The following is a 19746-nucleotide window of genomic DNA, read 5'->3' on the forward strand; positions in this document are numbered from 1 at the left end:
CATGCCCTTCAGCTGGAAGCAAACTCTTGACCTTTCCACGGGTGGGTCAACACTGACCACTGAGAGACATAGCCCACCTCTATGTCATCTTGAGCAGTAATGATATTTCCTAGTAGATGACACAAGGTGCTGAATGGATTCACTAATCATATGAAATGCACATTGAAAATGAGTAACATCCATTATTTTTCTAGGTAGTATTAGGAATTGGGTGTTCTTAAAGTGAGTCTTTTGTGAGTTGATTGGTATGATTGCCATTCCTTGTTCCCAACTGATTACATCTGGGAAAAAATGAAACAATAATCATGTGGCTCATTCTGCAGAGCTGAAGGTTGGCCATGGGACAGAAGTTACTCTCCTTCATCCCCCAGCCATGGAAACAGCTTGTGCTCTCTCTCTACTCCTACTGTGCCCTTCATCCTCCCTTTTGCTATAAGTTTTGTTACATTGAATTTAGCTAAATTATTGTTTTCTTATTACAAGGTCAGCCATTATGTTCTATTCAAGGCCTTCAAATGGTAGGTGAGGTGGATTCATATTAGGGACAACAATAGCTTTTCTCAGTCCATCTACTTAATTGTCTATGTCAGACCAAAACACCCTCACAGACACATTCAGAAAGTTCGACCAAGTAGCTGGGCAGCTCATAATCCAATCCAATTGAAACATAAAATGAATCATCACAAGGATCTAAGATAAAATACTGTAGCGCCTAGTGGAGTTCTAACCCTGTATCTCTATAACCCCAGATACTCTGTATGAATTGGGTTTTGTCATTTCTACCTGACATAAAGCCACGTGGGAACATTCTCTGCAACACCCCGTGAGTGATTTAAGGGTTTATTTATTTATTTTTCTCTTTCTTTTGTTTAAAAAATGTCTTGGGGAGACACTGGCTCATAGGGTCATATAGGTTCAGGTGTGGATTTGTTACAAGATCTGTATATTGTACTGTATGCCCACCACCCAAAGTCAAATCCTCTTCTGTCACTATAAATCCCCCTTCACTCCCCACCCTCCCGCACACTCCCCTCTGGCAACCACCACACTACTGTTTGTGTCCATGAGTTTAGTTTGACATCCCACATATGAGATCACATGGTGCTCAGCTTTTTCTGCGTCACTTATTTCATGTAGCATAATATTCTCAGGATCCAGCCAGGTTGTCCCAAATTTCAGTATTTCATCTTTTCTTATTAGTATTCCATGGTGTCTATGCTCCACGTCTTCTTTCACCAATTCTCTATTAAAGGACACCTTGGTGGTCTCCATGTGTTGGCCACAGTGAATAATGCTGCAATGAACAGAGGGGTGCATATCTCTTTGTGAATCATGTTTTTGAGTGTTTTCAGGTATATACACAAGAGAGGGATTGCTGGCTCATATGGCAGGTAGCTCTAGTCTTCATTTTGTGGGGAAATCGCCGGACTGTTATCCATAGTGGCTGCACCAATATTCCCAATGAATGAGGGTTCCCCTTACTCACAACTTCTCCAACACTTGTTATTACTTGTCTTATTGGTAATAGCCATTCTAACTGATGTGACCTGGTGTCTTGTAGTTTTGATTTGCGTTTCCCAAATTGCTAGTGACATTGAACATCTTTTCATATATCTGCTGGATGTTTGTATGTCTTCTTGGGAGAGACTTCTATTCTGGTTCACTGCCCATGTTCTAGTTGGGTAGTTTGTTTAGTGTTGAGTTTTATGAGTTCTTTATATAGTTTGCATATTAAACCTTTGTTGGAGCTATTGTTTGCAAATATTATCTCCAGTTCCTATGTTGCCTCTTTGGTTGTCAGATTCTTTTGTTTTTCAGAAGCTTGTTGTTTGATATAGTCCCATTCATTTATTTTTGTCTTCACTTCACTTGCCTTTGGAGTCAAGTTCATAAAATGTTCTCGACAGCCAAGGCCTATACATTAGGTAACTATGCTTTCTTCTATTGATTTTATTTTTTCAGATCTTCTATTTATGTATTTAATCCCTTTTCAGTTAAGTTTTATTCATGGGGACAAACTGAAACCCAGTCCCATTCTTTTGCATGTGGCTTTCCAATCATCCCAGACCATTTATTGAACAAGTTTTCTTTGCTCTATGGCGTTATATACCAATAATCAATTCTCAGAAAGAAGAACGAAACAAACAATCCAATTTACCATAGTGTCCAAAAAACTTAAGAAACCTAGGAATAAACTTAACCAGGGAGATAAAAGTCTTACACTTAGAAAACTATTGAACAAAAGAAACAGAGGAAGGTATAACAAAGTGGAAGAACATACAGTGTTTATGGATTCGTAGAATTAACATCATTAAAATGTCCATACTACCCAAAGAAATCTATAGATTCAATGCAATCCCTACTAAAATACCAACAGCATATTTCACAGATCTAGAAGAAATACTCCAAAAATGGATAATTAACAAAATAAAACCTCAAATAGCCGCAGCAATATTGAGGAAGAAGAACAAACTTGGAAGAATAACAACACCAGATATCAAGTGATACGGCGAAGCCACTGTAATCTTAACAGCCTGGTACTGGCACAAGAACAGGCATATAGATCATTGGAACAGAACAGAGACCCCAGAAGTAAACCCATGCGATTATGCAAAGTTAATATTTGTTAAGGGGGCAAGAGCATACAATAGAGTAAGACAGACTCTTCAATAAAAGGTGCCGAGGAAATTGGACAGCACAGGTTACACCGAGATCAGTGTCTGGCGCAGGAACCAGAGGAATCTCAGAGCCCACTCTGCAGAGAACCAGCTCTGAGGAAAGGCTCCTGACAAAACACTGCTGTTCTGTGAGTGGGAACAATGAGCTCAATAGTCCCCTCTTCCACCCTCGGAGGCAGACCACCTCTGGGGGTGTTATTTGAGGCTCAGGAGAACATAAACAAACAGGCAAGCAAGAGGCAGAGGGTGATGCTGGTAAGAATTGGGACTTACCTAGGTTTTCAGCCCTTGAAGATCACAACACTCATTCAAAAGCTCTTTCCTGGGTTAGCAGAAGGGAGAGTACTTCCCTCAGGCACAGAGTTTAAGAAGGACTCACATCTGAGTCATCAAGACACATAATACTTCCAGGCAATACGAAAAAATGAATTAATGCAGCACATCCATGGTGAACAAAATGTCAACATTTTAGAGACATGAAATGGCCTTCCACTTGCAAGTCCTCAGAGGCTTAAGAAGGGAGGGGAAACGGTGCAAATATAATTTTAGCAAGTTCCATTCAGTCTACAAAATTAAACCAAAGAAAAGGAAAAGATCTGACCTGCTAACTGTTCTCTGCAGCCTGTACACAGCACCAAGTTTTCCTTTTAACGATTCATTCAAGGTGCAAACCTGTGAGGACATTTCAGTAAAGTGAAATTAAAGAAAAAGGATTCACCATTGTCACGTGGTTACAAGAAACTCAACAAAAACAAGTAATCCCTTTTATAAAAAATAATATCTTAAATAAAATACTTTCATTGATTTCTGAATGGAAGGTAAAGGGAGAGACAGATAGAAACATCCATGATGAGAGAGAATCATTGATCTGCTGCCTCCTGCAAGCCCCACCCCCTGGATCTAGCTTGCAACCAGGACCTGTGCCCAGACCAGAAATGAAATCAGGACTTCCTGGTTTCATAGGCAGAAGCTCCAGTGCTGAGCCAGGCAGGCCAGGCTGAACACAAGTCATCCTGACAATACTAAACAGTGTTTGCTTCCATTCCAGCCAAGGCAATAAAATTATATCAAATCCTTGTTTGGGTACAAATAAAATACAGTTGAAATAAACTGGAAGTTTCATACATGGAGTTTTTATAGTCTGAATGGTAAAAATTAAAACATTGAAAATTTTCAGTTAATAGTTAATATTCGATATATAAGTATTTTAATAATCCTAATAGAATGATGTCTTAAGATTAAAATATTTTAAATATTATGTGGATATTTAAATCAATATTTAAATATTTTTAAAGTTTAAGAGAATGTGTTAATAGTTTCCATGTTTAAAATATATTTAAAATTTACAGCGATATTTATTTCATACTAAACTATTTTAAAAGTTTAACTGGTGCTTGGATATAAAATTTTCTTAAACATTAGGCTTCATATTTATATTTAATATTAAAGTACTTTAATATTTTGAGTAGCTTCAGGAAGAGCCGTGTCAATGCTCGCACTTTCCAGTGTTTTTTAACTTTACCCCATGGCTCCCTAAGGCTGTCACATTGAGACATCGCACAAAAGCCCCAAAGCTCCTGCAGAGCCGCCCCTCCCGGGCCGGGCCCCCCACTCACCCCACAGCGTCCCCAGCGGGGAGCAGTCGCGCCAGTCCTTCCCGCGTCCTGCTCTGAGTCTGTGGACATCCAGCGCACAAAGCGCCCCGATTCTGTGCAAACCCCCCAACACGCTCTCCTTCCAGCCTCTGACCCCCCAGCACACGGATTCCCGGTGGAAGTGTCCTCGCTGGAGCTTCCTTGCAAAAGGAAAGCCCCACACTCCTGGGGAAGCGCAGAGAAGGCCCGGGCCGGGGCTGGTTTCCTGAGAACAATGTGCTCGGGAGGCGCAGGCAGAGCTCCTTCTTCAGCTGTGGCTGCGGCGCCGGAATGGAGGGTTTCACCTTCACTATTAAAGCAGCACCAGGCGCTCCGCGGGGCCGGCCAGCGCTTCTGTTCTCAGACCAGCCTGACTGCACTTTCCCCAAAAGCAGCTTCACTTAAGACCTGCTGCGCGCCCTCTGGCGGCCACCGGGAGAAGCGCGCTTTCCAGGAATCCCAGGAAGGAAAGCGGCTGCTAATTGTGCCCGCGCCTCCCCCTGGCGGTCGTCCCCTGAATCACTGGAACTCGCAATGGCCCAGATCTCTCTGTGGCTGCTGGCAGGGGTGATGCTCTGCTCCATCCCTGCTGGTTCTCTAGAGGAGGACATACATTGGGTCCATACACGAGACAAAGGGAGAGTCTTAATTCTTTTGTCACAACTACAAAGGACCCCCCCTTACTTTTGCCTGGCTGACAGAAACGACTTCAAATTCCCTTGGAATTTAGATACAATCACCCAAATGAAGAAGACACAACGCACCTGTTTCCACCATCTGATGCTCCTGCAGATCTTCAACCTCTTCAGAGCACAGCGCAGCCTGGCTGCATGGGACCACACCCTCCTGTCTCAACTACTGTCCAGCCTTCACCACAGCCTGGAGCACCTGGAGCAGAGGGAAGGAGAAATCCGGGCTTGTCCCAATGTGGGAATTCTCGTCCGGAAGCACTTCCAAAGAATCCATAGCTACCTGAAGGAGAAGAAATACAGCTCCTGTGCCTGGGAGGTCGTGAGAGTGGAAATTACAATACGCGTTGGAATCATGTAACAATCCTCAAAGGAAAGGCAACTAATTCAGAATGAATTTATATGCTGACTCTCTCTGTCTTCAATTGCAGTGTTTGCTAAGCCCTAAAACAATCTCCACTCACATTTCTGCACCAGCTGAGAAATACCTGACACCAAACTCAAGCGGTTATTTTAAAAATATAGTGTACATCAGGAATTTACAAAATGATGTTTAGAGAGAGGTACATGATCTTTCATAAATAAACTATTTTATAACATAATTTTTTTTACTGTTTAATTTTTTGGGACAGTGGTGGTGGAGGGGATTGGGGCTATTTGCTCTTTCCAAACTATAAATTTCATTTGTTTCCAGGTTATAAATGCTTCATTATTATTACAATTTTAGCACTGAGGAAGCTTGGTGGTGAATATCTGGTCACTTGATGTTGTTTTGAAAAAGAGGTCAAGTTCAGACTCTGTTTCTGATAGGACGTAAAGTACATCGACACATGTTATCTGTAATTATTATGACAGTTAATCTTAGTCACTAAAAGAGGATGCACTATCTGAACTTTCTTCTGCATTTTTTTCACCTTCGCCATCAGGCACTGGAGCATCTGGCCTCTCGAGAAGATCTGGGTCTAGTCCTTCTGATATCCTTTTGTTTCTTATTGCCATCACTGGGACACCCACTGGAACCATTCTGAGATATCTGGCATATCTCGGATCCTTGGCTAGTTAAGATATTTTCTGCTGTTACTTCACTTTCCTGTGGTCCAGATTCTTGTAAACTGTTCTGCTGTGATGGCTCTGAAGTGGTTACATTTGTGGCTCCAGTGACACTTACAGGGGAGACTGCAACTGTGACACCATCTAGGCCTGGGATAGGTGACAAATTGCATCTAAAATATTGGGAGTTGTTTCAATTCGCTGGATACGAAGAGAAAGGTCTGCAGCTTCTCCTCACAGACTGTGGAGAAGCGGTTGAGGAACTGCACAGTGTGCACCACAAACTGGGTTAGAAATGCCACCGCTCTTTTCTGTTGAACAGCTGGCACCTTGGTCAGGTCAATGCCCGACCCCATGAGAGGAAGCCTGTCCTCATGCATCTCCTCAGTTGGCGGGCACCCAGGCATCACCCACACACCCTCCATTTTTTTTTAATGGAAAGGTTCTTCCGGATAATGTTTGATTAAAGATATTGGCCAGTTAGGTTCACGCTGGCTCTTGTAACTGATCAACAGAAAACTATCCAGACCTGGATCGTTATAGAACTTTATTTTGTGTTTGTGGAAGAGCACAATGCAAGCATTTTTGATCAGAGGACTCTTAAGCTTGGCTCATGTGGAAACAAGGATTGTAGGTCATGGGCACCTTCTATTTGGAAACTTGGCCAACTCAACGTGTGCCAACAAATTTTTCTGGGAACTTGATTCTATTCTACCCAGTGGTACAGAGAGAAATTAGGGTAGATCACAGGGGGTGTTTTCAAGGACAGGAATGTACTGGGCACTATCACCTATGCTCCCAGCAGCTGGTCTGAACCGATCTGGGTGATGCACTGAGTGCAAAGAGTTGAGAAGTAGCCTCTGATCTGGTGAACATGGAACAGGAGACAGAGCACACCTAGGAACAGGAAGGAGATGAAAGTCAGCAGGGGCTGGAGAACTGGGCAGAACAGAGACAGGTAAAGCCTGGACTGGAACAGGCAGGTCCTCAGGAGGGGAACACTGGGAAGGGCTCGAACTGAGGCACCTGTTTCTGCAGATCCTTCTGGTTCAGAGGGAGAAGATGGAAGTGGATGCTGAGAGCAGAGCTCTCCCACAGAGACGTGGCCAACAGCAGTGTCCCCAGCACAGGGAACCCCCCCACAGCAGCCTACTGGGAATTGGAGGCACCACGGTTACTCCAGTGCCAGCGACAAACTTGTTTCAATTGTCAGAAAAGTCAACTATATAAAAACTATCTAAAAAGATTGTTGTCTACTTTTCCTTAGAACTTAATGTCAGTCAGTTTTATAGACTCGAACCACACTGGTGATGTCATACAGAACAACAGACAGCAATCCACTGGGACATGAAGTAGAACTTGGAATCCGTTACAACCCCACCCTCCCTGCTCAGTGCTCTCATGCTGCAGCCTCTCCTTGGTGCATAAATCCCATGTCCTTTACTATCCTTGTCATCTGTAAACGGGCCCTTCCAGACAAACGGTTATCTCAAGCTCCTTAAGGGTTTGACCTTGGATTCGTGGTACCTTCCAAATAATTCATCGCTCCAGATTGATACTGCATGATAGTGGTATAAAAAAGTTTATTGGAAATAGGGACATTGAGAAGGTTCAATGAGCCATTTCAAAGCTCTTAGAACAGTAGTTAGACCATAGTGAGAATGCAATAAAATTTTATCATTTACTGTAAAATAGCAATATAATTATTTAAATTAAGAGCACACTCTTTTAGGAGCATCCAATTCCATTGCTCTCAAGTCCAGATTTCTCAAGGCCATCTTCTCCGTAGCTGAGTGGATTTATTAACTACATCGAGCACCCAGACCACGGTTAATGTCCATGATGCAGCCACGGAGGGTTCCTGGTCCAGCAGTGGGGGTGCAGGTCTCAGGCTGTTGAGAGCTGGTGGCTGTGAGTCTTCCCTTCTGTCCTCAGAGCTGATCGCATGTGGATGAAATGACAGGAAAGGACGTGGCTGGTCCCTGACCCAGAAGGTCCTCCTGTTTGAGCCTCTGGCAGAGGCAGCCCACCCCTGCCTTGGAGGAGCTCAGGGCTGGCTTCCCCCTCCCTCTGCCACAGCACCAGGGCCCTGTGTGGCTGCAGTCAATTCTGCCAACTGACACTTGGTCCTCTTGTCAGCAGAAGCCACTCCCCTTCTTTCACTTTGTTGACATGCAGAATTCTATTAGTTTTAATTTTGCCCACAAACAACTGTCGATTTTGCTTTCTGGGAATGTTGAAATGAGAAACAAAAAGTCTGAAGTCGTGATAATTATAGAGAAAAATGGTGAAGTCCCTTTGACTTTCTTACTTCCCTTTATGTGAACCTCAGGATGAAGCAGGAAATCATGGCAGAGGAACAACACAGACTGTGCCCAGTAAAACACTATGTAATGACGATGTTGTTATTTACATTTACAATGAAGCATCATGAATAATTAAGGAAAGAAGGCTGTTTCTCACTGATTTGGTAGCCTGAGCCTCACTGCCCTGCATCATGAGCATGACGGAGAGGAATGAACAGAGAAGCTCAAGAGAAACGCACAGACTGAATGAACAGCTGCAGTTCACCAGCTTCTGTTCTACAAGTTTCTATTGAGAGACGTCATTGAATCTCCCGTGCCCAGCTGAGGAATCCTGAGCATAATGTGTGAAATAATTTAAATAGAGAATTTAATAATAGAAGCTGCACTTCCAAATAAAAATTATTGGCCTCCTGAAGATCAATGATTGTAAATGGATACCTAATTCCCCATCGACTTAGACAAAATAAACTTTTGCTGTCAGCACTGACGGTTTGGGACACCACTGACACCTGGGTGCTGGCTCAGGAGAGGAGCCAGTCACCACAGAGAACAAGGGTCCTTCACACAAACCTTCCCGGGGTGGGGAGAACTGGAGGACCCTGATGATTATTTGGCAACAAAAACACAAGTCCCTCCACCTGGGGAGAATTCTAAGGACCCCAGGATGGGGTGAGCCTGCACTCTTGTGGGGATTCCCGGAGAGACTGGATTGAGGACACTGTCATTCCAGAGGCAAAGGGTGACTAGAGCTGATATCAGCCTCGTGAATGGGGTGGTGCTGGGAAGATATCATTATCTTGTTATGAGAATCTCCTACAGCCCCCAGCAAAGAACCTGGATTCCTGCCGGGGGTATTGGCACAGCCTGAGAAGCACTAACAACCAGTTACAAATGCCGGAAAGAAATGGCAATGTCTAGAGTCCTGACCTAGTGGCCCCCTTGAAGCATAACCACAGGGCCCTGCAGGAATGGGATCTAGAAGAGAAACATCCCCGAAACACAGTCACTAATAACCTCAGCCTCTGCAGTGAACACAACAGTAAATTACACTCAGTCCTTGGTTCTAAAGAGCTTATTTACCACCTGAGTCTGGTAAGTACCTGACAAATTACACAAGCCCACAGGGATGAGGGAGCCTGGCTCCCTGTGCGAAGTAAGCAGGGCACAAGGTTGCCCAGAGTCACGGCGCAATTCTGTTTCTAAAGCAGAGAAGAGCAATATTTATGCAAGAAACACATATGTATGTGCATGTGTGTAAGTATTTACACACCTACCTAAACTCTGACTTTAGGACAAAGACCTTTTCATTTGACTAAGTATCCTCATGGACTGAAACATCTAAAGTTTATTGGGAATTTAAAATAGAAAATTAATATTACAGATTGATGACATCTCCTTAGACCACCTAAAAGAAAACAATAAAAGGAAGGGAAAGTGGAAAGAAATGTTTAGAAAATGAAAACCGTTGTGTTCCCTATTTAAGGGCCATGCTTAGAAAGAAGGTCATTGCACAACTTTTGGCCCAAGGTTGTTCTCCAGACGCCCAGCTCAGCCAGGCCAGCAGCACCCTCGTTCGCCCATGGCCCTCCTGCTCTCTCTACTCACCGCCCTGGTGGTGTTCAGCGCTGGCCCCGGGGGAGCTCTGGGCTGTGACCTGCCTCAGGACCACATCCTGCTCAGCAGGAAGAACTTAGACCTTCTGAACCAAATGAGCACGATCTCCCCTGTCTTCTGTGTGAAGGACAGAAAGGACTTCAGATTCCCGCGGGCACCGGTGGACGGCAGCCAGGTCCAGAAGGCCCAGGCCATCGCTGTCCTCCACCAGATGCTCCAGCAGGTCTTCAACCTCTTGTCCACAGAGAACTCCTCTGTCACCTGGAACACGACCCTCGTGGGCGAACTGCGCTCAGGACTCCATCTGCAGCTGGAAGCCCTGGAGGCGTGTTTGGTGGAGGAGATGCGAGAGGAAGGATCTGCCCTGGCCATGGAGGGCCCTCCCCCGGCCTTGAAGAGGTACTTCGAGGGCATCCATCTCTACCTGAAGGAGAAGAAATACAGTGACTGCGCCTGGGAGGTTGTCAGAGGGGAAATCATGAGATCCTTCTCCTCAATAACAGCCTTGCAAGAAAGGCTAAGAAATAAGGATGGAGACGTGGGATCCCCCTGAAAGGACTCTCAGGGATGAATGTGCCACATCACCTTTGCACATCTGTCCTGGGTCATGTCCAAAGGCTCTCACATCTGCTCTAGTCACAGAATTTATTGAATTTTACTCAGGAAATCTGTTGTCAGAGTATTAAGTGAGGAAATGTTAGAAAATTCAGTTCCTGGGTCAACGGTCCCTGATAGCTTACTGCCTGAATGGTGATTTATTGTTATTTGTTTATTTATTTATTTATTTATTTATTTATTCTTTCATCTTATATTTATGTATTTATATAACCAATGTTTGCTCTTATCTTGTATTAAAATTTACAAAACTTGTTAACTTTTCTTATGAAATTTGCATTTTGTTTTATTCAATTCTTATCAAAGAAAACTTCTTGAGTTTTTTAAATCAGAAAACCTAAATCCTTATTTTTTTAATCTATCTCAAAATAGTACCCTTTTATTAAGTCCTTTAGAACAGTTCCTCCACTTCTCAGAAAGTGCCTATCCAAAGCTGGCAACGCATGGGATTGAGAAGAGTCCTGGCAAACTTGGAAGATGTTCAGGGATAATGTCAGAATTGTAACCGATTTCTATTCCGTCAGCAAGGAGAGGGTGGAACTATCTGGGAGGAGTCCAGTAGAGGGAAGAAGAAAAGATATACGGTATTGGTTGGCTGATACTGGCATCTGGTGCTCTTCCTACCAGTCTCCCCAGTCCTGCTGTACTGGATGTATTCATTCCCTTCCCTCCTCGCCCTCACTGCCTCTAGTTCTGTTGTGGTTTCCGCTTCAAGGTTTCTAAACAGAAGAAAAGCCAAAGGGAGGCAGCAAACATTGAGTGGCTGTTCTAAGTTCTTCAAAACTGTTGTAGACACTTCTGTCTCTAGGAGGGCGCTGATGTGTGCTTCTGGGCCCTGAGCAAATGCCAATGTTACAGTGATGACATCGATGCGGAAGTGAAAGGAATCAGCCAAAATCACATAACTGCGTGTGCGTGTTGTGTGACTGTCTCAGAGAGCAGGCAGGGAGATCATTGTGGGAGGATTTCTTGAATCTGTGCCTCAGATGATCTAGCCAATGCTTCAGTTTGCTTTTCAATAAATTGTGGGTACTATTTTAACATATCTTTATCCTTTATCTTTCTCTCCGATATTACTCTACTTCATGGACCAGTTTAGCAGAAGGAGAAAAACCTGGCAATTCTCGACTTTTTCCTTTGATTGCTGATCACCTTTCCAATGGTAGGATCCCTGCTACTTGTTTGCAGATTTAATGGAAGTCAACTATGTTACCTTTAAGTTACAAAGAGGTTTTTCCGCCACTTTGGAGTTCTGCTGGTTAAACTGGGACCATCTGGGCTGCTGCATTTATGCTTCTCTACCTCCAGGTACATTTTAAGGTGAAATTCAGGGTGGCCGGTGGTTGACCGAGCCAAGTTGACACATAAAATTAACCATCACACGGACTGTCCTGGAGAAAGGATGCTCCGATGCTCAGCAGCCTCGTTGTTCCTGGGAAGAGGGAAACTCCTAGAATGTTAAGAGCTTAGACTACGGAGTCAGAACTCCTAGATCAGGGATGGCGAACCTTTTGAGCTCGGCGTGTCAGCATTTTGAAAAACCCTAACTTAACTCTGGTGCCATGTCACATATAGAAAGTTTTTGATAGTTGCAACCATAGTAAAACAAAGACTTATATTTTTGATATTTATTTTATATATTTAAATGCCATTTAACAAAGAAAAATCAACCAAAAAAATGAGTTCACGTGTTACCTCTGACACATGTGTCATAGGTTCGCCATCACTGTCCTTGATTCTCAAGGATTGCTATGAACTTGGGAAAGCTAATCTCCCTGTGGCCTTGTCTTCTTCTTCATAAAAAGGGAATAATGAAAGGAACCACATCTGCCAATTTGTTAACTCATGTACTAAAGTTAGAAGAACAGACTGGCACATGAAGGTGCTTGAGAAACACCTGTTTTATACATGCATGTTTTCAAAGAAGTGTTCAAAGGAATGAACTATGAATTAATATGCTTAGAATAGTGCCTAGACCTTAGGAGGTGCTCAGTAATGTCATTCTTATATTTATTATTTAAGGTGGTTTTCAGAGACAAAGGAAGGGAGACAGAGAACAATATCAATGTGAGAGACATATATTGATTGGGTTCTGCTTGCAGCTGACTAGGCCGGGACTGAACTTGCAACATAGGTACATGCCCTTCAGCTGGAAGCAAACTCTTGACCTTTCCACGGGTGGGTCAACACTGACCACTGAGAGACATCGCCCACCTCTATGTCATCTTGAGTAGTAATGATATTTCCTAGTAGATGACACAAGGTGCTGAATGGATTCACTAATCATATGAAATGCACATTGAAAATGAGTAACATCCATTATTTTTCTAGGTAGTATTAGGAATTGGGTGTTCTTAAAGTGAGTCTTTTGTGAGTTGATTGGTATGATTGCCATTCCTTGTTCCCAACTGATTACATCTGGGAAAAAATGAAACAATAATCATGTGGCTCATTTTGCAAACCTGAAGGTTGGCCATGGGACAGAAGTTACTCTCCTTCATCCCCCAGCCATGGAAACAGCTTGTGCTCTCTCTCTACTCCTACTGTGCCCTTCATCCTCCCTTTTGCTATAAGTTTTGTTACATTGAATTTAGCTAAATTATTGTTTTCTTATTACAAGGTCAGCCATTATGTTCTATTCAAGGCCTTCAAATGGTAGGTGAGGTGGATTCATATTAGGGACAACAATAGCTTTTCTCAGTCCATCTACTTAATTGTCTATGTCAGACCAAAACACCCTCACAGACACATTCAGAAAGTTCGACCAAGTAGCTGGGCAGCTCATAATCCAATCCAATTGAAACATAAAATGAATCATCACAAGGATCTAAGATAAAATACTGTACCGCCTAGTGGAGTTCTAACCCTGTATCTCTATAACCCCAGATACTCTGTATGAATTGGGTTTTGTCATTTCTACCTGGCATAAAGCCACCTGGGAACATTCTCTGCAACACCCCGTGAGTGATTTAAGGGTTTATTTTTTTTCCCTTTCTTTTGTTTAAAAAATGTCCTGGGGTGACACTGGTTCATAGGGTCATATAGGTTTCAGGGGTGGATTTGTTACAAGATCTGTATATTGTACTGTATGCCCACCACCCAAAGTCACATCCTCTTCTGTCACTACAAGTCCCCCTTCACTCCCAACCCTCCCACACCATCCCTCTGGCAACCACCACACTACTGTTTGTGTCCATGAGTTTAGTTTGACATCCCACATATGAGATCACATGGTGCTCAGCTTTTTCTGCGTCACTTATTTCATGTAGCATAATATTCTCAGGAACCATCCACGTTGTCCCAAATTTCAGTATTTCATCTTTTCTTATTAGTATTCCATGGCATCTATGTTCCACGTCTTCTTTCACCAATTCTCTATTGAAGGACACGTTGGTGGTCTCCATGTGTCGGCCACAGTGAATAATGCTGCAATGAACAGAGGGGTGCGTATATCTTTGTGAAACATGTTTTCGAGTATATACACAAGAGAGGGATTGCTGGCTCATATGGCAGCATTTTGTGGGGAAATCGCCAGACTGTTTTCCATAGTGGCTGCACCAATATTCCCAAATGAATGAGGGTTCCCCTTACACACTACTTCTCCAACACTTGTTATTACTTGTCTTACTGATAATAGCCATTCTAACTGATGTGATGCGGTGCCTTGCTGTAGTTTTCATTTGCATTTCCCAAAGTGCTAGTGACATTGAACATCTTTTCATCTATCTGTTAGATGTTTGTATGTCTTCTTGGGAGAGACGTCTATTCAGGTTCTCTTCCCATGTTCTAGTTGGGTGGTTTGTTTAGTGTTGAGATTTATGAGTTCTTTATATAGATTGGATAGTAAACCTTTGTTGGAGCTACTGTTTGCAAATATTATCTCCCATTCGTTGGTTGCCTCTCTGTTTTGTTGTCAGTTTCTTTTTCGGTGCAGAAGCTTATTAGTTTGATATAGTCCCATTCATTTATTTTGCCTTTACTTCACTTGCCTTTGGAGTCAAGTTCATAAAATGTTCTCTACAGCGAAGGCCTATAAATTTAGTACCGATGCTTTCTTCTATTCATTTTATTTTTTCAGATCTTCTATTTATGTATTTAATCCCTTTTCAGTTAAGTTTTATTCATGGGGACAAACTGTAACCCAGTTCCATTCTTTTGCATGTGGCTTTGCAATCATCCCAGACCATTTATTGAACAAGTTTTCTTTGCTCTATGGCGTTATATACCAATAATCAATTCTCAGAAAGAAAAACTAAACCAACAATCCAATTTACTATAGTGCCCAAAAAACTCAATATATCTAGGAACAAACTTAACCAGGGAGATAAAGGTCTTACACTTAGAAAACTATTGAACAAAAGAAACAGAGGAAGGTATAAAAAAGTGGAAGAACATACAGTGTTTATGGATTCGTAGAATTAACATCATTAAAATGTCCAACCTACCCAAAGAAATCTATAGATTCAATGCCATCCCTATTAAAATACCAACAGCATATTTCACAGATCTAGAAGTAATGCTCCAAAAATGGATATGGAACAAAAGAAAACCTCAAATAGCCGCAGCAATATTGAGGAAGAAGAACAAACTTGGAGGAAGCACAACACCAGATATCAAGTGATATGGTGAAGCCACTGTAATCTTAACAGCCTGGTACTGGCACAAGAACAGGCATATAGATCACTGGAACAGAAGAGAGACCCCAGAAGTAAACCAATGCGGCTATGCACAATTAATATTTAACAAAGGAGGCCAGAGAATACACTAGAGTAAGACTGACTCTTCAATAAACGGTGCTGGGGAAATTGGACAGCACAGGTTACACCGAGATCAGTGTCTGGCACATGAACGAGAGGACTCTCAGAGCCCACTATGCAGAGAACCAGCTCTGAGGAAAAGCTCCTGACAGAACACTGCTGTTCTGTGAGTGGGAACAATGAGCTCAATAGTCCTGTCTCTCACCCTCAGAGGCAGACCACCTCTGGGGTGTTATCTGAGGATCAGGAAAATATAAACAGGCAAGCAAGAGGCAGAGGGTGATGCTGGTAAGAATTGGGACATACCTAGGTTTTCAGCCCTTGAAGATCACAACACTCATTCAAAAGCTCTTTCCTGGGTTAGCAGAAGGGAGAGTACTTCCCTCAAGCACAGAGTTTAAGAAGGACTCACATCTGAGCCATCAAGATCCAAAATACTTCCAGGCAATACGAAAAAATGAATTAATGCAGCACATCCATGGTGAACAAAATGTCAACATTTTAGAGACATGAAATGGCCTTCCACTTGCAAGTCCCTCAGAGGCTTAAGAAGGGAGGGGAAACGGTGCAAATATAATTTTAGCAAGTTCCATTCAGTCTACAAAATTCTAACCAAAGAAAAGGAAAAGATCTGACCTGCTAACTGTTTTCTCCAGCCTGTACACAGCACCAATTTTTACTTTTAACGATTCATTCAAGGTGCAAACCTGTGATGAGGTTTCAGGAAAGTGAAATTAAAGAAAAAGGATTCACCATTGTCACATGGTTACAAGAAACTCAACAAAAACAAGTAATCCCTTTTATGAAAAATAATGTCTTAAATAAAATACTTTCATTGATTTCTGAATGGAAGGTAAAGGGAGAGACAAATAGAAACATCCATGGTGAGAGAGAATCATTGACCTGCTGCCTACTGCAAGCCCCACCGGGATCCAGGTTGCAACAAGGGCCTGGGCCCAGACCAGAAATGAAACCAGAACTTCCTGGTTTCATAGGCAGAAGCTCCAGCGCTGAGCCAGGCAGGCCAGGCTGAACACAAGTCATCCTGACAATACTAAACAGTGTTTGCTTCCATTCCAGCCAAGACAGTAAAATTATATCAAATCCTTGTTTAGGTACAAAGAAAACACAGTTGATATAAACTGCAAGTTTCATACATGGACTTTTTATAGTCTGAATGGTAAAAATTAAAACATTTTAAATTTTCAGTTAATAGTGAATATTCAATATATAAGCATTTTAAAAATCTTAATAGAATGATGTCTTAAGATTAAAATATTTTAACTATTACGTGGATATTTAAATCAATATTTAAATATTTTTTAAAGTTTAAGAGAATGAGTTTTCTACGTTTAAAATATATTTAAGAATTTACATTGATATTTACTTAATACTAAACTATTTAACTATTTTAAAAGTTTAAGTGATGCTTGAATATAAGATATTTCTTAAACATCAGGCTTTATATTTATATTTAATATTAAAGTACTTTAATATTTTGAGTAGCTTCAGGAAGAGCCGTCTCAATGCTCGCACTTTCCAGTGTTTTTAACTTTACCCCATGGCTCCCTAAGGTTGTCATCCAGCGCTGTGGACATCCAGCGCACAAAGCGCCCCGATTTTGTGCAAACCCCCCAACACGCTCTCCTTCCAGCCTCTGACCCCCCAGCACACGGATTCCTGGTGGAAATGGCCTCGCTGGAGCTTCCGTGCAAAAGGGAAGCCCCACACTCCTGGGGAAGCGAGGAGAAGGCCCGGGCCAGTGCTGGTTTCCTGAGAACAATGTCCGTGGGAGGCGCAGGCAGAGCTCCTTCTTCAGTGGTGGTGGCAGAGCCCGAATGGAGGGTTTCACCTTCACTATTAAAGCAGCACCAGGCGCCCTGCAGGCCGGCATGCGCTTCTGCTCTCAGACCATCCTGAAAGGAACGTTCACAGCTCATCTTTCTGCAAAGGCAACGTCACAAAGGGCCTCCTGCGCGCCCTCTGGCGGCCAGCTGGAGAAGAGTGCTTTCCCGGGATCCCAGGAAGGAAAGCGGCTGCTAATTGTGCCCGCGCCTCCCCCTGGCGGTAGTCCCCTGAATCACTGGAACTCACAATGGCCCAGATCTCTCTGTGGCTGCTGGCAGGGGTGATGCTCTGCTCCATCCCTGCTGGTTCTCTAGAGGAGGACAAACATTGGGTCCATACAGGAGACAAAGGGAGAGTCTTAACTCTTTTGTCTCAACTGCAAAAGACCCCCCCTTACTTATGCCTGGATGACAGAAACGACTTCAAATTCCCTTGGGAAATGGAGACCATCATGCAAATGAACAGGACACAACGCCTCTGTTTACACCATGTGATGACCGCGCAGATCTTCAGAGTCTTTGCAACAAGGCGCAGCTTTGCTGAATGGGACCGCAAGCGCCTCTCTAAACTACTGTCCAGCCTTCATCAGAGTCTGGAGGACCTGGAGGACCAAGCGAAGAAGGAAAATAATAATTTGGCTTGTCCCAATTTGGGAGTTGTCGCACGGAATTACTTCCGAAGAATCCAAAAGTACCTGAAGGAGAAGAAATACAGCTCCTGTGCCTGGGAGGTCGTTTTAGTGGAAGTGATGGCACGTGTTATAAACATGATACTATCCTTAAAGAAAAGTCAACAAATTCAGAATAAATTGATATGGTAACTGACTCTCTTCAATTGCATTGTTTACTAAGCCCCAAAACAGTCTCCACTTACATTTCTGTACCATCTGAGAAATACCTGAAACCAAATCAAGGGGTTATTATAACAATGTATTGTACATCATAAATTTACAATATTATGTTTAGATAGAGGCAATGATCTGCTTTCTTAAACAATTTTATGACATAACTGGAGGACCACTGCATGAAATTCATGTACTAGTAGGGTCCCTAGAGGCTGCCGACAGCTGGCCAGGTACCTCCACCTTTGGGGCCTCCTTCCCTTCCCCAGGCACATGCTGCTGCTGGATTGAGGCGGGTGAGAGGGTGGGGGATTGGGAGGTCCCCCTCTTTTCCTCCAGTCGGCTCTCACCCCTGGTCAAACTCTCAGATGAACTCTCAGTCAAGGGGACAATTTGCATACTGTGCTTTTATTACATGTGATATTTTTACTGTTTAATTTTTTGGGACAGTGGTGGTGGAGGAGGTAGGGGCTATTTGCTGTTTCTAAACTGAAAATTTCAATTTTTTTTTAAATCAAAGGTTCTTCAGGATAATCTTTGGTTAAAGACATTTGCCAGTTAAGTTCACCCTGGTTCTTGTAACTGATCAACAGACAGTATCTAGACATTGATCGTTATAGAACTTTATTTTGTGTTTGTATAAGAGCACAATGCAAGCATTTCTGATCTGAGGACTCTTAAGTTTGCCTCTTGTGTAAACAAGGATTGTAGGTCATGGGTACCTTCTATTTGGAAACTTTACCAACTCAACATGTGTAGCCAAATTTCTCTGGGAACATGATTCTATTCTGCCCAGGTGTTCAGAGAGAAATTAGGGTAGATCACAGGGGGTGTTTTCAAGGACAGGACTGTACTGGGCACTATCACCTAGGCTCCCAGCAGCTGGTCTGAACCGATCTGGGTGATGCACTGAGTGCAAAGAGTTGAGAAGTAGCCTCTGATCTGGTGAACATGGAACAGGAGACAGAGCACATCTAGGAACAGAAAGGAAATGAAAGTCAGCAGGGGCTGGAGAACTGGGCAGAACAGAGACAGGTAAAACCTGGACTGGAACAGGCAGGCCCTCAGGAGGGGAACACTGGGAAGGGCCTGCACTGAGGCACCTGTTTCTGAGAAGGCTGAAGTGACCATCTTAAAGATTTTAGAGCAGTGGTTGGTCCATAGTTAGCATGTAATAGGAGTTGGTGTTATCATTTAAAAATCGGTATAATTATTACTTAGATTAAGAGCAGACTATTTTAGGATCATGCAATTCCATTTCCCTCAAACCCAGATTTCTCAAGGCCATCTTCTCCGTAGCTGAGTGGATTTATTAACTAGATGGAGCACCCAGACCAGGGTTAATGTCCACGATGCAGCCACAGAGGGTTTCGTTCCAGCAGTGGGGGTCGAGGTCTCAGGCTTTTGAGAGGTGGTGGCTGTGAGTCTTCCCTTCTGTCCTCAGAGCTGATCGCATGTGGATGAAATGACAGGAAAGGACGTGGCTGGTCCCTGACCCAGAAGGTCCTCCTCTTTGAGCCTCTGGCAGAGGCAGCCCACCCCTACTTTGGAGGAGCTCAGGGCTGGCTTCCCCCTCCCTCTGCCACAGCACCAGGGCCCTGTGTGGCTGCAGTCAATTCTGCCAACTGACACTTGGTCCTCTTGTCAGCAGAAGCCACTCCCCTTCTTTCACTTGTATGACATGCAGAATTCTATTTGTTTCATTTGAGCCCAC

At 43.2% G+C, this 19746-nt stretch overlaps 3 protein-coding genes and 1 pseudogene across 3 annotated transcripts; 3 read left to right on the plus strand and 1 right to left on the minus strand.

Annotated features, from left to right (window-relative positions):
- The first annotated feature begins 4816 nt into the window (after nucleotides 1–4816).
- LOC102439670 (interferon omega-1-like) lies at nucleotides 4817–5570 on the plus strand. Its single transcript, XM_006098114.3, has one exon. It carries the CDS (start codon nucleotides 4847–4849, stop codon nucleotides 5360–5362), a length of 516 nt encoding a protein of 171 aa, XP_006098176.1. The 5' UTR covers nucleotides 4817–4846; the 3' UTR covers nucleotides 5363–5570.
- A 115-nt stretch (nucleotides 5571–5685) lies between these two features.
- LOC102440000 lies at nucleotides 5686–6593 on the minus strand (annotated as a pseudogene).
- A 1601-nt stretch (nucleotides 6594–8194) lies between these two features.
- Nucleotides 8195–10744, plus strand: LOC102440312 (interferon omega-2-like). The gene has a single exon (XM_006098115.3). The coding sequence runs from the start codon at nucleotides 9937–9939 to the stop codon at nucleotides 10522–10524; it is 588 nt and encodes a 195-aa protein (XP_006098177.1). The 5' UTR covers nucleotides 8195–9936; the 3' UTR covers nucleotides 10525–10744.
- Nucleotides 10745–16840: 6096 nt separating this feature from the next.
- Nucleotides 16841–18011, plus strand: LOC111827792 (interferon omega-1-like). The gene has a single exon (XM_023761862.1). It carries the CDS (start codon nucleotides 17439–17441, stop codon nucleotides 18009–18011), a length of 573 nt encoding a protein of 190 aa, XP_023617630.1. The 5' UTR covers nucleotides 16841–17438.
- The last annotated feature ends 1735 nt before the right edge of the window (nucleotides 18012–19746 follow it).

This window comes from Myotis lucifugus, unplaced genomic scaffold (genome assembly GCF_000147115.1).
Source record: "Myotis lucifugus unplaced genomic scaffold, Myoluc2.0 scaffold_221, whole genome shotgun sequence".
Classification (NCBI taxonomy): domain Eukaryota; kingdom Metazoa; phylum Chordata; class Mammalia; order Chiroptera; family Vespertilionidae; genus Myotis; species Myotis lucifugus.